Source organism: Fundulus heteroclitus, chromosome 7, assembly GCF_011125445.2.
Source record: "Fundulus heteroclitus isolate FHET01 chromosome 7, MU-UCD_Fhet_4.1, whole genome shotgun sequence".
Lineage (NCBI taxonomy): Eukaryota > Metazoa > Chordata > Actinopteri > Cyprinodontiformes > Fundulidae > Fundulus > Fundulus heteroclitus.
In genome coordinates, this window is record NC_046367.1 from 30,303,789 (window position 1) to 30,327,188 (window position 23,400).

At 40.5% G+C, this 23,400-nt stretch overlaps 1 protein-coding gene across 4 annotated transcripts in view; it reads right to left on the minus strand.

Annotated features, from left to right (window-relative positions):
- LOC105937182 (protein FAM126B) overlaps nucleotides 1-23,400 on the minus strand; it is a 63,074-nt gene that overhangs the window by 21,554 nt on the left and 18,120 nt on the right. For all 4 annotated transcript variants that reach the window (XM_012878367.3, XM_012878368.3, XM_036139459.1 and 1 more), the window contains exons 2-5: nucleotides 17,201-17,285; nucleotides 9,764-9,842; nucleotides 4,310-4,411; nucleotides 2,333-2,512 (exon numbers count right to left, since the gene is read on the minus strand). In XM_012878367.3, the coding sequence (XP_012733821.2) occupies nucleotides 2,333-2,512; nucleotides 4,310-4,411; nucleotides 9,764-9,814 (333 nt within the window). In that variant the 5' untranslated portion in view covers nucleotides 9,815-9,842; nucleotides 17,201-17,285. The remainder of the gene's footprint in view (nucleotides 1-2,332; nucleotides 2,513-4,309; nucleotides 4,412-9,763; nucleotides 9,843-17,200; nucleotides 17,286-23,400) is intronic.

A 23,400-nucleotide genomic window follows, 5' to 3' on the forward strand; every position in this document is an offset into this window, starting at 1 on the left:
TCCCGAGGACAACGGTAGAATTTAGGTATTTTCAAAAAAGTTGGGTGATTATTTAAATAAAATCTTTGTTAATGGCCACCCGAACACACAGTTAACACCTCCTACATGACCACATCCAGGTATCATCCTAATGCTTGATGCTATGAAATTCAGCAAATCGAATATCTGTCAGCATTTTGTCTGCAGTGGTCTGATTTCACACTGCTAAATGTGTTGCAAAAACTAATGTAGTCCTCAAAATTACATAATTTTGAACAGTTATGCTTCATTATCTACTCCTAACACAATCCAACCCCAAAAAAAAAAAAGTTTATTCATATTGAACCTTTTAGAAATAGATATATGCCTGTATGCATGCTTACCTTCCTCTGCAAACGCGTTTATCACAAATGTATCCCAGGGTTAAGATGAAGTGTCTGTATTACACAAGTGTTATTTAAGTTTTATTTCAGCAGCAGTTTCTAACCACTTCACAAGTGAAGAACTTTCTATTCATGTTCCTCCTTGATAAAGTTGTGGAATGAGGTTTTCTTTATCACTTTAACATTTCCCGCAGTTCTCCTTGACTGGACTGTAGGTTACTTGTTCTGTCCTTCGTCGACTAACCGTTTATCTCTGAATATCTCACAGAACTGATGAGAGCAAGGAACTGATATTTATCAGGACTCCCGACTATGGAGACACATCTGTGAGCGGTGTGTGTGTGTGTGTGTGTGTGTGTGTGTGTGTGTGTGTGTGTGTGTGTGTGTGTTGAGAGGTACAGACACAGAGAAATAAAATATTCATGAATATGCCCCTTAGCAGAGCCGGCTGACATGGAGCAGTGTCTTTCGGTATCTCTTGCTCTTAGCACATTTCCTCAAGGGTGTTTCCTGGTGATGCAATCCCCTTCAGGACGATCCATTAACCAGAGTTTTCCTTGCAGGTCACCTTGGAAGCGAACCGACATAAAAACCTGACAAATACCTTTACCTTTGTTTAGCTTTTAAAAGTAGCTGATGATTCACAATAAATCTGCCGCTTTCTGCCAAAACACAGCTACAAAAAATATTTCACCTTAGTCTCCACAATGTCACTATAAAGTATTTTTATGCAATGTAGTGCCATTTACTCCAACCTAAAGGTGAAAAAAGTTAGTCTCTTTCTTCTTTCCCCATAGTGAAGGAAGTTTAACATCAACGTGGACAGAGGAGAGAAGAGAAGCGCCCGCTCTAAAGTCAAAAACCTTCAGGTTCGATTGGAATTTGAGCTTCCCCCCAAAGGCCAAGTCTGACGCCTTCTTGAGAAACGTTTTGCTTTCAGACAAGACATTGATTGAGCTACTTGGCTGCTCCAAAGTATATTTGGAGAGGTCAAAGTGGGACAAACTTAAGACACTGTAACCGGTGTCAGTGATCCCAGATGATGGCAGCATCATGCTCCGGGGTTGTTTCACTACTGTTGCATTACACAGAGACGGCTGAAAACTGAAGAAAGACATTCAAATTCTTTTTGGCGATTGTGGAACGACCGAGGCCGAAACTTTAAAGAAATCATGTTTACTTCTTATGAAAAAAAGTACTGGTCATTACTCTCTCCGTTCTCAAGCTGTTGTCTTGTTTTCTGTCCCACATGTCAGTACTGAGCTGGGTAAAAAGGCCTTTGCTTACTCTGCTCCCTTTACATGGAATTTTCTGCAAAATAACTTGAAACTTAGTAAATTGGTTCCTTTGAGTATTTTTAAGCTGAGAATGAGATGCTTTGAGTTGGACTCCCTCACATGTCAATGTTTTAATTGAGATTTCATTGTAAGTGCATATTTGGCTTTCATATGTGTCTTTGTACATATGTAATGATGTGATGTAATTTTGATGCCTATCTTGGCCAGGTCTCCCTTGCAAAAGAGATTTTTAATCTCAATGGGTATTACCTGGTTAAATAGAGGATAAATAAAAAAATAAAAAAATAAAAAATCTGTTAGACCAAACTGAGACACCAAAAAGAGTTCAACCAAGGAGGAGTGATGAGATGTTCAGCCAGAACTACACCGCACTGCAACTAGTTAAGGGACATTAAGCCAAGTATTAGTAAGAGTGTGTTCAAAATATTTGAAGCGACCCAAAGAAAGTCTACAGTTGATTTAACAGTTTGCATCCGAAATCTATTGAAAGATGCATCTGCAGCCGAACATTATTTGGTAAACGGCAAGTCTGAGAGCATATAGACTAGAACCTGTGACCAGAACAGTAAAGATGTCCGTGTTGGGGAATTTTCAAATAAATCCAAAGCCACAAAAGATATTACATATGCCAAATTACTTATGGCCTATAACCACAGAAGGACCGACACCCACCAGGTTATAGATACCCAAGAGGAGGGCCTCGATGCAGCCATTGCTCTGACGATCCCTGCTGGCAGTGATTCGCAGATAAACCCACACGAGCTCAGGCAGGAACTGCAGGGTGAAACGTCTCAGGCGGTCTTCAGAGCTCCGGTACAGCTCAAACAGCTGGTGGCACACAGGTTCCAGCAGCTAGACAGCAGGCAGGGGGGAAAAAAACACCTTCATTAAGAAGTCTTTACATCCTCTAACATGGATCAGCTTCATACGTTCGTTCTGTGGGGGGCACAATGTTTCTTCACACTGAAATGTCAGACTCCTCGTTCAATTTAACCCCGAAGTTCACAATGAATTTATGTAATAAATGTCTAAAGTGGCCAAGTTTTAACATGAGATCTGCATAAACCAAATAGATTATGAACAGAACAAAATGCCCAAATCAAATTTTCCAGACAACACAGGAACCCGGTTAACTTATGTTCACATAGAAACGTAGTAATTATTTATGGGGATCGTAAGAAATCTGTGAGTATTTATTTAATTTATTGTCGGGATGCACCCATATGAAATTTTGGCCTGATATCGATATCCAATTAATAATATTGCAGTTGTCTGATAACCGATATTAAATGAAACACATTTACCCTCTAGAAACACAGGCACACAGGGCAACTAGATGTAAATAAACACTGGTTGTTACTGTCGGTCCAGTCTGACTTATCGGACTGATACTGATATGTTAAAAAAATGACCGATACCGATCTTAATGCCGATTTATCGTGCATCCCTTACTAATTGAATATCAATGAAGCACATAAGTACAAAAACAAAAGCAATCACAGGGAAGGGGGGGGTGCTTGTCTTTTGAAGCTGTTATTTGGAAAAGCACGCTGCAGCACATCATCAGCTCTGATACTAAAACCATGAATAGATCTGCAGAGGGAACCTTTAGGGGCATTATGGGAGCGGGGGGTGGGGGGGGTGGGGGGTGAATCCCTGCAACCAAACACTGGAAACAAGTATTCTCAGGGGAGTCCACTGAAGCTTTGTGTTTGGACTGTCCCAGGGTCAATGTAGTAAGAGCCCATGCAGTGCAGAGCTGTGCGTGAGCGTGGCCTGTGTGTGTGTGTGTGTGTGTGTGTGTGTGTGTGTGTGTGTTACCCTTTGTGTGACAGAGAAATAAGCAGCAACTCATTAATGAACTTGGCAACAGTTGGGCTCTCCCTGGCATCAGCAGAAAACACGATGCAATCTTTCCCTCCATTTCTATCACACACACACACACACACACACACACACACACACACACACACACACTGCCCCGGATCAGGCGTTTCATCATTAATGGGATTGTGCAGCGAGACTGACAGCACTAATGGAATTCAGATCCCTGGACGCTTGACTCTTAAATTTGACCGTGAAATAAGGGGAAATGGCAGCAGAGACAGAAGAGAAGTCCAGCCGCACTGAATATCTCTGACCTCTGCTTTAAAACTCGCCTATGAGGTCTTTAACTGGGGCGGGGGGTAGGGGGGGGGGGGGGGGGGAGAAGCTATTTTTAATACGCAGGTTTGTGACGCTGTACGAAAACACTGACATGCAGCAGTGTCACTGAGGATGCCGCCTCTCTGGTGCGGGCAGCAGATGTTGGAGCTTGTTTTTTTACACAGCCCACTGTGTTTCTGTACTACCGTGTCGCTGAGTGTGTGTGTGCGCAGTATACCGGGAACACCGTGTACCATCTCGCAGGTGAAGCTGCAGCCATCGCCGATGTGCCCTTTAAAAAATCATACTCTCACACAACAACAACAACAACAGCACATACTGGTGCTTCAGTATCTATGTTTATTCTGCAGAAAATGTTTTTTTTTTTTCCCCCCAGTCTGTTTCTCAGTGCCAACCAGGACATCAGGATGTGAGTCACAAGTCGCACAGAGAGATAAAAACAGGGTGTGTGTGTGTGTGTGTGTGGGGGGGGGGGGGTTTCACCTCATTGTTGGGGTCTTGGATGACTCTGTAGAGCGCCGGTACCAGAGACTTCTTCAGATGCAGGCTGCCGGCATACCTGGGGATGTGGGTGTCTGGTAAGGACTGAGACAAACAAAAAAGAGACATTTCATCGAAAATAATTAGATGTAAATCAACTAAAGCATTTTTCATATTTTGTCCCACTATAACGATTTATTTTATGTATTTTAATGGGATTTTTTCTTAGGGACTTACCAACTCAAAAGTACATGATTGTGAAGTGGAAGGAAAACGACACATGACTAACATTTTCTATAAATAAAGATCTGCAAAGTGTGCTGCATGCATTTATTTTTAGGCCCCTATACTCTAAAATCCAGCACAGCCGATTCCAACAGAGCCCACCTGTCTGCAATCTCATCTCTGAATGAATCTTGCTGTTCTGTGAAGGTCTCAGAGGTTTGTTAGAGAAGAACAGGGAACTGACAGCATCATGAGGACCAAGGAGCACAGTGGACAGGTCAGAGATCAGGTTGTGGAGATTGTTTAAAGCAGGATTAGGTTATATGATAATATGCCAAGTTTTGAACATCTCATAGAGATGAGCATCTTTGCAAAAAGAACAGTATATGGCACAGCTTCAAACCAAGAGGACCATAGTAACTCTGGAGGAGCTGCAGTGCAGAGAACACATGTAGAAGAAGGTGCTCACCGTGTGTTGAGAAAAACTAACACTGCAGTTCACCCCGAACACATCATCTCCATCATGAAACGTAGGAGGCAGCATCACACTATGGGTAGGGCTGGGCGATACATTGTTTTAGTCGATTAATTCGAATTTACAATATTTTAAGACAAGATTTTTGGAAAATCTGGATTTTATTTTGCCAATGTACTCACTGGGCTCCTATGAAGATAATAGCATGCAATGCTGAATATATATTTTGGAAAACATGCTTTCAGAATATCACAAAGAGGAAACTTTTTACCATAATATGAGGCATTTTAATTGGCTTATTTTTTTAAGTGAAGCCTGTTCTCAACTCGTTTTGTTATCATTGTTTACAATGGCAGGGCAGCCATCTTGTTTCACAAGCATTTTTCACTGCTTGTAATTAGTTGCACTTTGAATGCGGATCAACTGCCAGAAGAAAGTTTTTAAAAGTATTTCTTTAATTTCTTCTTGTGAAACAAAAAGGAGGCATAAAAAAAGCTATTCATCGGATTTGGTATAATAAAATTGGAGTTTTGGCCCAGTCCTGCCTATGGGGATGCTTTTCTTCATGGGGTACAGGGAATCGGGTCAGAGTTGGTGAGACGCTGGACTGAGCTAAGCTCCAGGCAGTTCTGGGAGGAATCCAGCAGCATCAAAGGACCAGAATTTGGAGAGGAGGTTAATTTTCCAGGAGGACAACCGAGCTAAAAATACAACCAGAGCAACAACGGTACGATTGCATCACAGCTGCGATTTAGCAGGATTCAGTCAACGTCCAGACTGTAATCAATTGAAAATCTGTGGCGACAGTTTGAAATTGATGTTCACAGCTGTTCTCTGAGTTTGACTTATTTTGCAAAGAATAGGCAAAACCTTCACTCTCTATTGGGCAGTGCTGGTAGAGATATACCCAAAAAGACTTGTAGCAGCAGTTTTAAACTTACAAAGAAAAAGAAGAAACAACTTAACGACTCTTTTCTCTTTCTTCTTAATGTCCCCACAGTTTTTTGTGAGCATAAGCACCTCCGCTACTAAAATATGCATCTGGCACCAGTATCGGGGTCAGTAAGAGTTCCTTCTACTGACCAGATATTTTACTGACTGGAGTTTAAATGCATCGTACCTGAAATACAATATCCTGTCAAAACCTCCAAGTCTAAACAATCCATTTAGGTGTTTATATTGCAAACATTGATATTGATGACAATTGTAATTCTATATATTGTCCAGCTTTAAAACTATATATAGCTTTCCTTCCAAATCAGACAATTTGTGTTGGTCTATTACATAAAATCCCACTAATACACATTAAAATGGATGTTATATAAAAAAGAATTAAAAAGAATTCAAGGTACACAAAGTCCTGCAAGGCCTTGCATGAGTTTCAATGAGGGCATTATGAATCCTAAAGTCCTAGCAATGAACCAGAGAAAGCCGGAATATACTGGAAGCATCAAGCCAAAGCTGCAACATCATCTCGTGACTCTACGCTTTTAGACGCGTCATTAAGGCTGTGAAGTGTAAAAGTCTTTTAGGTGGCATAAAAAAAAACTGACAGGCAGAGCCAGTAACGGCTGTTGAAGTCTAAATAGATCTGGATGTGGACTAACAGAGCTTTTGACAGAAATCCCTCCAAAAGTTCCAGATTTCAACATGGCGATGCCGTCTGTCAGGGACAGAATATCCTGGGGTGGCAAACGCCAAACAGTCGAGACGGAGCGTTTTCTGCAGATGAAGGGCGCATAGATAGCCTCCCAGCGTGGCACTTTGGTGCAGACATGTCATGTTGTGCTCTGTCCTCATGATGACCACTCTCCCCAGGAGTCCCATCAATCCATGCTGTATCATTTTGAGCTTCACTCTTTCACAACGCTTACCTTCATGAAGGCATTGCTAATCTTTGCAAAGATAACTTTATAACTTGGGAAAAATTTTATTAGTGTTTTACCTGCAGACAGTTAAATTCTACAGTATATCTACTACATTTTAGATTATATTAGCAGCTTTTAGTGTTTGTGAGGTTACTGCATGTTAGAAATCTACAAATAAACATAACATTTTATTTTGATGCCCCAGATCGTCAAACCCAAATTAATGGGGGGAAAACTTTATCCAAGTCAAAGGCTGATCTTTGTCTTTATTCATTAAAACACGGAAGACATACTGTATATTAGCGATATGTTACAGTGTCTTATGTCAAAACATTATTGCAGAATATATAAACCCAAAGGTGCGGGTATCTAAATTAGAGTAAATTAGAACAGCTTTTACTTGATAAGTATCTAATGACAACATTTTACCACAGTCCTAGAAAACAATCAAAACTGCTTAAAGTAAAATTCAGTCATACAGCAGCTCATATTGTTGAAATTATTAAAGAAAAACATTTAAAGGAAATTCAGTTAAATATAATTCAATTAAATTTTATTAATACAACACCAATTGACAACACGTCATCTCAAGTAATTTTACATTTTACATCTAGTCTTGACAAACAGCATTCACTCCTCATGAAGGAGCGTAGAGCCACAGAGGATAGTCGTCTGCATTGTCAATGGGTCTGCAGCAATCCCTCATACTGAACATGCATGAAGCGACAGTGGAGAGGAAAACCTCCAGCAGAACCAGGCTCAGTGTGAACGGTCATCTGCCTCGACCCACTGGGGTTTAGAGAAGACAGAGTAGAGACACAGAAGCACACATTGATCAGGGAATCCTTTCTATGTTATATGGTAATAGCGGATTATCTGTCTCTCCTGGATGATGTCACAGTTAACAGAAAGCCAGACCACGTGTACCTACTATGAAGAAAAAAGTTTTAAGCCTAGTCTTAAAAGTAGACAGGGTGTCTGCCTCAGAGACCAAAACTGGGAGTTGGTTCCACAGGAGAGGAGCCTGATAGCTAAAGGATCTGCCTCCCATTCTACTTTTAGAGACTCTAGGAACCACCAGCAGACCTGCAGTCTGAGAGCGAAGTGCTCTGTTAGGAACATACGGGGTAATTGAACTTGTGCCTTGAGATGACATGTTTCATGATTTGGCGCTATATAAATAAAATTGAATTGAATTGAAATTGAATTAATCACATCTCTGATATATGATGCAGCTTGATTATTAAGGGCTTTATACGTGAGGAGAACTTAAAATTTAATTATTGATTTAACCGAAAGCCAATGAAAGGAGGCTAAAATTGGAAAAATATGAACCCTCTTATTAATTTTCATCAGAACTCTTGCTGCAGCGTATTGGATCAGCTGAAGGCTTCAAACTACATTTTGTGGACTTCCTGATTATAAAGAATTACAATAGTCCAACCTTGAAGTAACAAGTACATGCACTAGTTTTTCAGCATCACTCCTAGACAAAATATTTAGATAAATATAATGAGTGAACATATTCTGGTCTTGGGGTAAGCTTGCTTAAATGATCAGACCAGCCCACAAGATGCCAAAAGAAGTATCCTAAACCTCCAAAATGTCATAATCTCTTTCATGTTACCAAGAAGGAATGTGGACAGAGACCTGGACTTCTGGAATAATGTTTTCAGGACAGTGAAGGCAAAACTAATTATTTCAACACCAGAACAGAGGACATATTTGGCATAAACCAAGAATAGCATTCCATGAAAAGAAGCTCATACCAACTGTGAGGCATCGTTTGGGGATACTTCGCTCCAGCTCTGGTTAGTTCACCATCACAGAATGCAACTCTGCATCACAGGGTGCTTAAGTAAAATGTGAGACCATCTGTAACAAAGTTTAACTGAAGCAGAACTGGACCCTAAACATACCAGTAAATCCTCTAAGGGACGGCCGAAATCTAAGAAATGGAAAGTCCTGGGCAGGCCAGGTTAAAGCCCTGATCCTGCTCTCACTAAGGTCCTGTGGGGTGTCTTGACAGAGTCTGTACATGCAGAGAAACTCCTCAAACGTCACTCAGCTGAACGTGAGAACTGGAGCAAACCTTCCTCAGGCATGACACTGGAGCCTGGGAGACGGCTACAAGAAGCATCTCACTAAGGTTACTTTAACCAAAAGGGGTAACATAAGATATTAGAGCAGAGCTGTCAAGCTCCAGTCCTCGAGGGCCGTTGACTTGCAACTTTTTGATGTGTTGCAAATCCATCACTGATATACCTCCTCATGCATTCAAATTGTAAGGACTCCTGCTAATAACCCAAATATGCGATTCAGGTGTCTAAACTGCAGTTTTAGCAAAACGTTCACAATTTTTAGACTAAATCGACTTCATATAGTTTTGGAGTTAAATCCAACATGATGGCGCGATGAGCTCATGTGGTGCTGATGTCCTCAAAAGACTTACCACTTCTTTACTTGTGAATCACTAACCTTATAAGATGCTTCACATTCCTCATTTTAATGCAGGGGGAAGGCTGCACTTTTTTTATAGGAATTCTTACAAATATACAACTTTATTCATGTAATTTTACAACTTTATTTTCATAATTTCCACACACAAATAATAAAAAAAAACACTCAAAAATGGGGTCACCAGTCCCTGGCACTGTTATTTTGGGATCTCCTGTTCTAGAGGACCTCAATTCTCAATTACATTCAGTAAATATAAAGACAATTTAACTAATTACAGGCACTAGTGTATTTAAGCTGTAACAAATATATTCCCTTTACACTAAAACCTCAGGTATTACATTTACATCTCACTGTTTGTACTGGAAACAGCCTGAAGGACACATTTCGTCATGACTTAGGAGATAAGGGCAGGGAAGAGGAGGGTTTTACCTTGAATTCGGAGAGCCATTCTTCAACAACACCTCGCTCTGAACCCAGCATCTTTCTCAGAGACCCCCCTCCTGGATGCCTGGTGGAAAGAGAGAGGCAGTGGTTGGAAATGAAGTCGCAGGACAGGAGTGAAGGTGACAAGAGAGGTAATACTGCACGCCATGTTCTAAAGAACGTCGGAGCTGTAGTCGCGTTTTTAGTCTCTTATTTCCCTGCCGAGGAAGGTGCAATCCAAGTGACTACTCAGGTGGCTGTTTTGATTTACACAGTTAGCTTTGATGCAGCACAAAGAGTTTAATTTGGAAGAGAATCAAAGGGCTCTGAAGGAGACCCGATTCATAAAGGAGAAATATTATCCAGGATTGCAATTAAGACGTGCAGGTACCCGTTAGCGGCGCATAATCCGACTGCCTTTCAAGATCCGAGTGCACCACTACAGCAAATCTTTCTGACTGTGATTATAATTAACCTGCCACAGTGGACGACAGTGGAGTTAATTACAGGGAATAAATGTTAACCATCGACAAAACAGAGTTTTAAATTGTGAAACAGTTCAAACAAATCCAGAGAGCAATAGCTTAGAAGGAAAGAAACAATAGCAGCGGTCATGATGGTAGCCGCTCGGTTGTCTGAGACTGTTGATGCTCAACACACCGTTACATAACGGGTCACTTCAGCACACAAAACGTGCCACGATGGATGAAGACGGGAGGCAGAGACTTGTTTTGTGCCACAAGTGGTATTTATTTGACAGTAAGCTGACAGGAAATGGCAGATTCAAGTCTTGCTGGACGAGCTTGGGACTGTTTCCGCTGTTCACAACTTGTCTTATCAAGTGAAGTCAAGCAGTTAATTTGATAAATCCAATGAAAAACTAATCATGTATCCCTGGGTGGAAAAAAAACTAGTGTCTGGGTGTCTGTGTAGACTGCTGGACTGAGGTGGTGAACGCTGACCCTGATCCTTCCCAGGATTACATGACTAAATGTGATGATCCGATGAGCCCAACAATAGACACAAAACAATGGATTATGTGATGGCAGGTGATTGAAACATGCAATCGACAGCCTAACGACAGCAACTCGCCCCAAAGCAAAAAAAGCATGTAGGGGAAATTCTTTGGCTAGGTCAGAGTCCTCATACAAACTAGCTACAAATAAAAATGAACTGGCGTATTAACCTGAAATGACATATAGCAGAAAAATAATAATTTCAAATAAGACAAAGCACTTGTACCGCATGTTCTGGACTATAAAATGGGCCGGATTATAAGGCGCTCCGTGAAATTACATGTCTATGTGTGTCTTTGTCCACATATAAGACACACCGGATGGTAAGACGCATCATGCATTTTTGAGAATTCAATTAAATTTTATTTATTTAGCGGCAAATCATGATACATGTCACCTCAAGGCACTTTCCAAAATCAAATTCAATCAGATTATACAGATTGGGTCAGATTATACAGATTGGTCAAAATGAATTTCCTATCTAAGGGAACCCAGTTGATTGCATCAAGTCTTGACAAGCAGCATTCACTCTTCCTGAAGACGAATATTTAAGGATTTTAAGTGTGTCTTGTAGTCTGAAAAATACGGTACTCAGAAAGTCTTTTTTTTTTTTTTTAAATAGAAGTCAGTAATTAACATATATAAAGCCCCATCATTTTAAGTTGCAAAAAGTCCCAAACATTTCAGCACTACTTAAGGGTTAAGCTTGAGGTAAGAAGAGTTGATTAATTTTTTACAAACAATGGTTTCCCACGAAAAAAAAAAAAAATGCAGTGAGTTTGATTTGATCGGATTAATGATTAGGCCCTAAGCCATCCACTTTAATTTCCAGACGTAAAGATCCCATTTGAGATTTCAGACTCTCTGGTAGGCTGTAAATCCAGGGTATAGACTCTGTTAATAGAACAACGTAACACAGTCTCTGTATCAACATTTAGAGGGTTTCTAATTTTTAAACTATCCCTTACTATTGGGATATGACAGAAGAATTAGACATGGGTTGGTTACCTGTGGAGCATGGAAAAATATGCTTTGAACTTTACCAACATATGTTTTTACAGGATGATTTCTCAAAGACGCAAGAAGACCTGCAAATTTCTCCAATTAAGATTTAGTTAGCATTAGTCAAAAAAAATTACACCTCAACTAAGTATTATAAGAAAAGCCACAAGCAAATGATAATTATAACTTGTGTCGCAAGTCTGTCTCTCTGGAGTCTGAAAACAATGGTTTAACACCTAAATTTAGTTATAATTTCTTAAAATCGGGGAAATATCAACAGAAACAGCTGTTTCAGTCAAAAAGAATTTATGGTTCTCAGTTCTGAATTTGTTGAATGTCTTGTGTCCTCAATTCAGATGTGGAACAGGGTAATACGTAGAAAAAGACCGATCAATCAATTAATCAAATCAATCAATCCACCCAATCTCCTGCCATCATTGGGGAATGTGCCATAAAGCACAATGGAAACCAGAACATTTACTGAGTGTCCCAAGTTGATAAGACTATTTTTTTGGCTTTGTGTTCTCTACCACTCCATTTTATTTATGAAAACAGTACACACAAACTAGAAAACAAAAACAAACTGTCTCATAATTTGCAGCAGAGGAGTTTTAATAATGGACTCTTGCCGTTTTAGATTGCTACATTTCTAGCAAATGGATCATTTCGACCCAGTTAAGATGCACCTTCCAGCCTCAAACATTGTAAAACTTCAAATACGCTCCAAGTGCCAAATCCCACTTTAAGCTACGACATAAAACACGCCTGTTAAACCTCGTTTGTTAAAGCCAAATCTCCACATCCCAGGAAATGTACTAAATCTCTGAGGGGGCTCTGCGGTGCTCATACGTCAGTGGACTTAACGTTTTCTACCGTACGCGCAGAGCCGACACAAACAGGCACGCCATATCTGCCTGCCTGGCCAATCTGGGTAATCTGTGGTTAAGAAGCTTCATCATATACGAAAACCGTGGAAGCTTTATAATTTCATGAGCCTGCGTGGGCTGTGGGATGAGTCAGGACAGAGGAAAAGATGGTTTTCCTTTTTTACAGAGCGCCACAGGATCTCAGGGGTGAAGGTTTCTATTTCAACATGAGCGCATACCACCCAGAAAACAAACAAGTGGCTACAGGAACAGTTTGTGAAAGCACAGAAAATGACTCAGCTAACGTCTGGCCCTGCATCGAAAGAAGCTGAGATAGCTTTACGTTGACCTCGTTTGTTTTATAACTCATTTTGATAAGAAAAACAAAACTAAAAGAGGAGGAAATGCATAAAACTTTCCGTGTGCACGATGAAATGAACCCAATGTGTGACATGTAAAGCCCCCAACTTCCTATGGTAGAAGTGACAACTAGGAGAAAACCACATGAATCAACTATATTAAAACTACTGATGACTTCTCTTCAACATGCACAACAGCATCTCGGCTAAATAGAAAACCATGAAAATATTTATTTTTAGCAATGCAATTTACAGAGTGGCAATTATATAAATTCAAAAATGATCTACATCAACCATCTATTTCTCTTTAATGCTCACGGCTTACAGCTAATGAAAACCCAACATTAATTCTCAGAAGATCTGAGCGTTACGTAAGATCAATAGGTGGTTGGGCCAATCAAGCTCAGAAACACTATGCTCATTAAACCAGGTGTTGGTACTTTTGGCGGTGTGGAAAGGCGCCAACGTCTGCTGGAAAGTAAAGCTGTCTACCAAGCGACAGATGGAGTGCTCTAAAACCTCCCGACAGACGGGTGCGCTGACTCAGGATTTCATCAACCTCCAGCAGGCGACATAGCTCCCTAAATCACCAATGACTCTGGAAACTTCACACTGGACTCCAAGGAACTTGGAGCTGTGCGCCTCTCCACTCTTCCCTCAGTCCAAGAAGACAAATCAGATGCCGTCTCAGACTCAGCAGCAGCTGGACACAGAACATTTGGGGAGTGTTGGCCAAGTGGTTAGAGCAGCGCGCTTGCACTCAGAGAAGGATGCAAGTACCCAGTTTCATCCCCAGTGCCTGCACTCTGGGTCCCTGAGCAAGACCCTTAACCCCAGATTGCTCCCCAAAGGTGATGAGTTAAAAGCAGAGAACAAATTTCGTTGTAATGTATGTTTCAATTAACCTGACCCTAGCCAGATTGATATCGCTCCGCCTAGCTCCACTCACATCCATCTGGAACCTCTCCCATAGAGAGTGATTTCTCCAACCCATTTTATTGTCCAGCCAATCAGGACGCAGGGCTGGAGTTTCATAGATGTGACGTAGTGGAGAAGCGACCGTGACGTGAGACTGTTTTGATTCAGACAACAATGGCGGCTCGCATCGAGGAAGCAAGCGTTAGCATTGATGCTGCTATTTCTTCTGTGTTGCCCAATCTACCTAATATTGTTTCATTAAAAGAACATCAGAGAACGGCTCTGAAGGCTTTTGTTGGTGGAAACGATGTTTTCGCCCTTCTCCCGACCGGATTTGGCAAGTTTTGTTTTCCGGGGCACGTCCGCAGCGGAGCGGTTAGCGCAAACCATATTAGGAGGCCTTTAGTCCTCGACGCGGTCGGCCCGGGATCGACTCCGACCCGCGGCGCTTTGCTGCCTGTCTTCCCCCGTCTTCCTGTCAGCTCACTGTCAATAAAACGCGTGCCACTAGAGCCGCAAACACATTTAAATATAAAAAAAAGTTTTGTTTTTTCCTGCGTCGCTCTCACAGCGTCACGGGTTAGCTTCGGTGTGAGTGGTTGAAATAGCACGTCAATAAAGATGACAGACAAGTGGCTTATCCAATCATATGCAAGAATTTTTGATAAGCCCCAGCCTTCAATAAAGGCAATTCCTATGGCGGTGTCCCAGATGTATGTGAGTGGAGCTAGGCGGAGCGAAATACATCTGGCTAGGGTCAGGTTATGTTTCAATGAAAATAAAGATGATATTACTACTACTATTACTATAACTGTAGCCTTGATACATCTGTGTATGGTGACTCTTAAAGCCCAAAGTCTTGAACTAGCTATCTTTGTCCTTAAATAAACAGTGGGTGGACTGATGCAAATTTACATCCTTATCCAAAAGTAAATACCCAACATGCCCTGAAAGAGGCATATAGATCTTTCCCATGAGCATTTACAGTAGAAGTTAAAGCTTAAACGCAACATCATAAATTATGTAAAACTCGACGCGGGCGGAGATGAGCATGAAAATGTGGCGAAGCATAAAAGACGACAATGATATGAAGAACGAGTTGAATCTTTCGTGTCCGACTGCACCTCCTAAAACATGGATTCTGTGAAGTGAGAGGCTCCATTTAGTCAGCGTGTTCAGGCCTTCGTGAAAGGCTGACTCATTCATTTCCTCTGGACTGTCAAGCTGTCAGAGACGCACCGAGATGAAAATGTGTCGACGGCGGTGCCGGCTTATCAGTCACCCTGAGAACAGCGGTCGAGTGACTCCACAGCAGAGACGCGTTCAGCACCGCCGAATGTTCATTGTTGTTCAAACAATTTAGATTAAAGATCGCTCTTAGACGAAGAACCCAGAGATTAAGACAGGCAGATCATGGCATCTCTGTGAGCCATCTGCTGTTTAGTAGTTTTCTTTACTGGAAAAATATTGATAGCAGAACTACAAATTTTAACAGTTTCACATACAGACGGATGACAGCCATCCACTGCATGAAGTAGTCATGATATTTCACTACTGGCCTTTTACCCCATACTACCTAATAAAACATATACAGACACATTGCAATATATAAACAACATACTGAAAAAAAACATTTTATTAATCTTAATTCAGTGATTAATTCAATTCAAAATGTGAAGTTTAAATATCATACTCATTTATTACAAAAATATCAAGCATATATTTTTGCACATTTTGAAAAGATGTGCTTTAATTGGAAACGAGGACTATCCGGTCCTTTTTGTCCACCACCTGGAGACACATTACAGAATTTTTGGCCAAATTTTACCCAGGATACCGTGTTGGGGACAGTCCAGTGGCTCCAAACTCTCTTGGTGTACGGGTTCGAGTCTGCAAATGTTTGTAGGTATTCGGTAACAGACCTGACCCGGTTTCAGTAGCAGTCAGACATGCTTGACTTTTTTGAGACGAATCTGGACCGAGTCGGGTAGTATGAACTGATTACAAACAGCCAATGAAAAATAGAGGCTGGGAAACAACATCAGCTGCAAACCAAATGAAATAAAACTAAATACAGCATCAAGACCATAAACGTGAACCATGGATTAACACCGAACAGTCGACTGACTGAACACTCACATTTAGCAGAACACTGTGATAAACAAGCAGCGAGACACTAGCCTAGATTAAAAGAAACGTTTTTAAATAAACCCAACGTTTCAAACTTAGAACACAAAAGGTAAAAATACTCTAAGTTAAAGTTTTAGAGGTTTAGTAGAGGCTTAGTTTTAAAGAGTCAGCATCTTTGGACAAAATATTTTCTAATTAGAATTAGGCTATTTATCATTAAACTTGAACTCTTTGGTTGGCCAATCCAGTCCAAACATTATAGTTCTGTCTATTAGCTCAAAATAAAAACTTTGAATAAACTTAAGATCAAAGTCAATCTAGAACCTCACATTAAGAAAATAAAGGTCGCAAACTTAAAACATAAGGAATACTCAAAGTCACCACCACACAAATCAAATTTGTATTTGACAAATTTTATTATGGGTTTAGATTCTATTAAGTATATTAAATCACATTTCTTTCATTTATTATACCAGTTCCTATTACCATACGAACTGGTATGTTTACCCTTTAAACAAGTATATCCAGAGAGCTTGATGTGTTTAGTTCACTTTAGATGGTTTGACAAATCCTGTAGTCAGTTAATAATGATGCCCAAACAATTTAATCATAAAACAAGAATCTGCAGAAACCAGTCTGTTGGTTTGAGCTTTAAATCTACGAAGGCTGAGAAAAGACGTGTGGTCGGTCCCCTGCTTTATACATCGCTGCGTCTTGAATCTCTGAATCCAGCTACAGTCAACAGACTGTTAGACGTTTGAGAACTAGCAACACAGTTTTGAGTGGATTGTAATACTTTTTCCTTCCACTCAACTTTCTAACAGTACGTTTGAAGACAGCGCTGTGCAGTCAGCCAGCTTCTTTAGCAATGACCTTTTGTCACTCATCCTACTGACAGAGGCGTCACAATAACAGTCTACAGGAAAATGCTCCATACTGTAACATTTACATTAACGTCGCATCATTAAAAACCACTCTGTGCAAAGATATGGTGTTTAGTTGATCTATATAGAATAAGTTTAAATTGGATTACTAATTTATTGAGATGTACTTTCAAGTGCAATACAGAAAAAGCTGAAAAAAAATATTCGAGCGCCACAAAGTAAAAGAAAAGTCACAACGTACAATGGCTAAAAACTTCGGTGTGCTTACCTGAGCGTCCTGGAACTCAAATCTCCGCAGGGAGATGCAAATGGTTCTCCACAGTGGCACACATCTGTCACTCTCTAAGGGTCACCTGCGACAACGAGGCAGAAAAACAATGCGATCAGAGGACAATGGTCACCTGCACGTCCAAAAAAAAGCTAAAATGATTTAAAATCTGACATTTAGGATCAGGTAAAAGGTTCTGCAGACCAGACACGCGTCTACCTGAGCAGGTGGGGAAGTTGCTTTGGTGGGGTAGCTCTATAGGCAAGCATAATGAAAGGTAATCAATTTTAAACTTTGAGTATGTTAACAATCGTTTTTACATCTGTTAAACCCTGCAGTCACAAAGTCTAACAGCTCCGGATCGGTTCAGAGTCTAAATCTATTATTCTAAAGCAGATAACTAAAGACCAAAATGCAGTTCAGATGAGAAATGAGCAACAGTCAGCCCTACGAAAACAAAAACAGGGCTTAAATAAACCGTATGCATTAACAAATAGTATTCACCCACACAACAGTTAAACTTTAAACAAAAAGGCAGCAAAGGAGGACACATTTCTCTCCTGGATCCATCATGAACAACTTATTCTGGTAGTTGTTAAAATGTATATTTTTAAAATATACACAGTAGATCAGTTTGTTGGAACAAAATGTTCCACAACAAGCAGCTTCTAATCAGCTAAAACATCTCAAATATACTGTAGTGTGATTTTTTTTTTATATGCAAGTAATTGTTAAAAACAGTAATCCACAATGCAAAGGAATTACAATTGAAGGCTTTATTTATCATAAAACAAACAGTCCAAAACCTCAGCGTACAGTTATGTACCACAACAAAAATAAGCAAGACTCAAAACTTCACAAGCTGTGCCTTTTACATTTTATTTATATAACTGCAGCAGCTCGTTACGCATCCAAAGCTCACTGCTGCAGAACTGCAGCAAAAGGAGGCTTCCTGGTGTCAACAGGTTTCCATAACAACATTAGGCACGTCCACATGCCAGCTGTTTGAGAAGCTTGTCAGGACACGCCGTTTCCATCCCACTATCACAAAAATAACGTTGTGGAGTCTGCTCAGCTCCACTGGCCAGATGAGAGATAAAGCTGCACTTTTCAACCATAAATGCCCAGGTGTATCTGGCCTTTACTAAGGAAAGGAGGAAGATGCGGAAGATCATCTCATACGCACAATTAAGTGTAGTGTAGGATGTGTGACGCTGAGGACCCGTTTCTCTTCCAAGGACCCTGGATGCAAACCTTGTTAGGATGCACGGAACAATGAACTCTATGAAATACCAGAACATTTTAAGTCTGTGGCCCTGCGGCAAAAAAAGTGACATTTTATTGGATCTTTCATGAGGAAAATCTTAAACACATGACCAAAATAAGACGGGAATTAAAAGTTGGACGTCTCCGTTTTTGTAAGAATGAGATTCATTTATTTAAAGGCTATTGTAACGCATCTTTAAAAGTGGTTCAAAAAAGTTCTGGGTAGTATTTTCTACGTTTGTCTGCTTTGCACTGAATATTTATGAACAGAGCACCGTTATAAACACAAGAATGATATGTGAATTGATAACGGAGACCTTTTTTCCTGTGATCAAATCGTTAACGCATAGATCCGAGCCAGGATCAAGGTCAGTGAACACAACATGAGGGCAAAAGAGATCAGCACCTGTGGATCATGGCGACTGTGAGACTGAGACTCTGAACGCAGCTGTTTTCAGGACAAAAATGAGTGAATTCTTTAATCGAAATAAAAAGTAAAAAAAGGTGCGTTCAGTTTGTGAGAAGGGGCTAGCAGTGATGAACACAGCCAATCTGGAGCAGCATTTACTGAAGTATGAAACTGGAGGAGCTGAATGGATGGATGTAGCAGACAAAGTTATCGTGCTTCCTCGGAGTTTGGACACACAACAATCAGACCATAAGACCACAAAACAGCAGAGACAACATGCTTAGAGTAAGTTCTGTGGTGAGCAAATTAATAGCTATGAAGATGAAGCCTCATGCAAAGGGAATGTATGTGAAGGGATGCATCGCTGCTGCTGCTGGAGAGCTGCAAGGTCCTGATGAAGCTAATTAGACCATTCGAAACCATGATTTTCAAAATAAGAAAACTTTCAGTCTGGATTACTGATAAAAATGCACCAGATCTGGAGTATTTTCCTTATGCCTGTGACGAACCATAGACGCCATGTATGGAACAACTGAAGGGAAATTTCTGTTTAAACTGCCATAGGAGAAGCTCAGTGGCCTTGCTACAGCTGGGGCACTAGCTCTGGTTGGTGTGCAAAGGCCTCCTTGGTCTCCATCTTTGTTATTTAGTCATAACGTCACTGCTTTGTGCATCAAGGGAACATGCGAGCTAAATCCCAGAAGAAAACCAACATATCTGTTACTTTTCCACGGTAAACTTCATCAAAAGTCGAGGGCTTAAGAGCGGTCAGGTCAGACAGCTGCTCAGCAAACTGGAGTCAGAGTATCAAGATCAGGTCTACCATTGAGAAAAACCCTAGCAGAGTCCGGCTAACATGCTTGAGGGAGTCTACTGTCAAGGTCCCAACCAGATTTTCAGTTCTCGGTCCTCACATGTGAAGACATCTGACGTTAAGGGTGGGGATAAAGTGGCAACTCTTTGCGTTTTCTGCTGTACCAGGTGGATCTAAACTTATCCAGGCAATTGAACCGTTTCATGACGTGAAAATTAATCAAGAAGCAAGTCAACTAGGCTATAATCCCGTTTAATGTGGAACCATCCAATGTGCCGGACAACCTCCAGCTCGACATCATTGAGCTTCAAAGGGTAAATACACCAACCCCCCGGCTCGACGGACGTCTGACTGCAGGTCAGTATATCTCTGACTGGCAAAAAGTCAGACGCCTGGCGAAGGAATTGCCGTTCCCACCATCACACCAGATGAGTTTCATGAATGTGCATGTTGTCCATTTTACCTTTCCATCACCCTGATTGCATAGATCTAGCACTCAAAATACCTCCTCTGCCCATATTCAAAATGAAAAGGTTCCCTTTTTGAGAAGTTTTAAAAAAAAAAGTTTAACAAATGTAAAGAGGTTTGCAAAAATAAATGTGTCAAGAAACAACCTGATCAATGTGGTTTTATTAGTTTTGAACTGTTGCACCAAATTAAGTTTGGACCTCAAAAGGAAATTCTAAAAACTGAAATGGCCTCAGAGTGAGAAAAAGTCCCCAACTCCTGCTGCAATGGCTCCCTGTTCCTAAGTATATAATTATTTATGTGCAGAAAAATGTTTTTGTTTTCTATGCAACAAGTCATGAGAAAAAGCCCAAATTTTTCCAGGAAACTGTTTAGGAGGTTATTTTGTGTCACAGTGGAGGGAGTCAATTTTCAAGTTCCCCATTGTTGCGTAGCAACAGTCGGCTGACCAACTTGTGTCCTGGCTGGCTGGAAATGCATCTTTAGGATCCCCGCCCACACGATGTACAGTACTAGACAGAATAAAATAAATAAATAAAACCAAGGCTTGACAGACACACACAATACACACCGTGCATGATTTTAAAAAATGCCTTATGTGCAAATTGTCTTTTCACAGAGTCCCGTCACAACAGTGAAGCATTTTGAACATGGCCATGTGTTTATTTGACCAAATCTGACAGCGGCGATCCATCAAAAACATCAAGGACGCACCCGGCAGAGGACAAATGTGTTTGAAATGATGTGTGGCTCCTCTCTATCTGCTGAAGGCTGTCAAGTATGTGTTTATTTTCTTTTGCCAGATTCATTTATCACTCTGTATGACTCACCAAAGAAGAGTGTAACAGGGGCTTTAGGCTCAGTAAAAACACAGAAGAAAAAGGGACAACCTGTGAACACAACACGACCAGGATCTACAACTCAAAACGGGCTGAATCACAAAGTCAAAGTTTCTTTGCCCCCAATACATTAAATGTTAAATGGACTGAACTCAAAGCACATTAAGGTGTTAACATTTTACTAAACTCTAGTTTATTTTTCAAGCATTTCCATGAGACAGGCCTTTTTTTCTGCATGGATCTTTGGTACTGACAACAAGAGGACATCCTGGGTCTGAACACTAAACGACCTTAAGTTTCCTGATGAAAGTTGGCGATCTGGACATAATATTGCAGGAGGTGTCTCCATAATCCCCTACAGACTCACCAAATGCAGGAGCAACAAGCTGCTTTTGGTCTCATAAAGCCCAACAGGAACCGATTTGAAAATAAATTAAAGAAAACACAGTATATGTGAAATTATATGAAGAAAAAAAAAACAAGAGAACTGTCAATAAGAAAGCCTAAATATTTGTAGTAAGGACACTCAATCAGGGAAATCCTTCAAATTGGTGTCAGGTTAAGTGACTCAGGTTTTCCCTCACATCAGGATAGTCCGGGCCGCCTTGGGCTAAAACGTTTCACACCTTTTGGTCCGGTTCAACCACACGCTGCACTATTCAAAGTGGACCAAACAGCTGTGACAACCATCATGCAGTTACAACAGCTGCTTTTTCAGGCCGCCATGAGAAGCTGTCCAGTATGAGCCCCAAGCAACTTCACACAACACTAGCACAACTACAATTACAGATATCTGAGAAGAGAGTCAAGAATCCAGTTTCAGCTTTCCACAATGTTCATTTGACAGAGAAAAGAAATGCATTTGTTGACAGGCTAGGGCTCCACGATTCATCGTTGATTTATCAATAATATAACTGCATGCGGTGTGTAAATCGTGAAGAACTGCCTGGACTGCATTAAATGTTTGCTAATTATTTAACTGCTATGCACCGAGAACCTCGCTGTGTGTAATATATTTAGTGACGGTTGTAGTTTAATGCACCATAGGATGTTTTATAAGGTGGTCAAGTGATTAGCAAACCACAAGTAAGTTGTTTCAATGCCATGACAGCAGACCCCAGTCAAAGATATACATTTTTTTTCAGTAAAGCGTTTTAGTTGAAAACAACATCTGGGACTTAATATCTGGGGTCTGTTTCCAATGAACACAAATCAGAAAGACATCAACACTGTTTAATTATTAGCTGTATTTGTCACAAGTCATATAGTTATCATGACATTAACCAATATTATTGTATATTGTGTCTTCCTAGTATTGCACAGCCATAGGATAGGTTTATCTACAAACCTAAAACACAGGAATAAAAAACTCGACAAAGATGTGTGGATAGGAAAGGGACCATTCTAGATATCTGATATTCGGATAATAGATACTCCCTGGTTATTAAATGTTCAATTAGCTTTCCATAGACCAGCCCCTGAGGGACAGCATTAGCTAAAGTAAGTGAATTAAAAGAAAACCATCTGCCTGTATACACCATTTTCTGAGAAAATGATAATAATCAAAGCAACAATACGAAACCAAATCCTTATAAAGACAACATCTGACCAACTGGCACCATAAAATCAACTAGCAAAGTATAAGGAAACTGAATTTAGTTGAATTAGGGTTTTAAAACAGAGATCCATTTTTGTGTCCGTTTCAACAATGCTGTTTGTAAGTAAAAAAAAAAATAACTGTGCTAAACACCAAAAGGTTTAGTGATGTAATTAATTATTTTTAAGGCTGCCGATATCTTTCTGATTTTGTTTTCCAGAAGCCGGATTGAAGCAGAGCTAAAGTATCACTAAAACAGGAAAACATTTAGATGGTGTTGTTTTTTTTTTTTGTTGTTGTTTTTTAGAAAAGAGTTTCTAGAGCTTGACTAAAACAAACAGTGGTAGTAGCATTAATATTAAGTGGTATAGAAAAAGGCCTGTAGATATTTAGAGCAAGCCTTTCAAAAACAGAGCCCTCAGATTGTTAGCAAATAAAACTAGAAGTAGTAAGAGATGTGGAGCCATGATAAAGCTTGTCAGAATAAAACAAATCCCCCCCAACAGCTACATGTAGAAACACAAGAGGGGGATAATTCTGACCTTCCATCAAGAAACAACCAACCATAATTAGCTGTAAGTTACTTGAGATTGAAAGTTCAGTCCTCCCCTCGCTGCAGCCATCTCATCTCAGTATCTAGGTGTCAAAACCGCCAGCCAGCCTGTCATCACTGTTTGCTGAATATGTCCGACGGCTAATGAGGCTCGGTGAATGACAATAAGCAAACTTTCCTCCGAGGGGCTGCTCTTCCTCTACGCAGGACCTGCTCATTGTCCTGTGGCGGATTTCGCGAGGGAATCGGAGAGT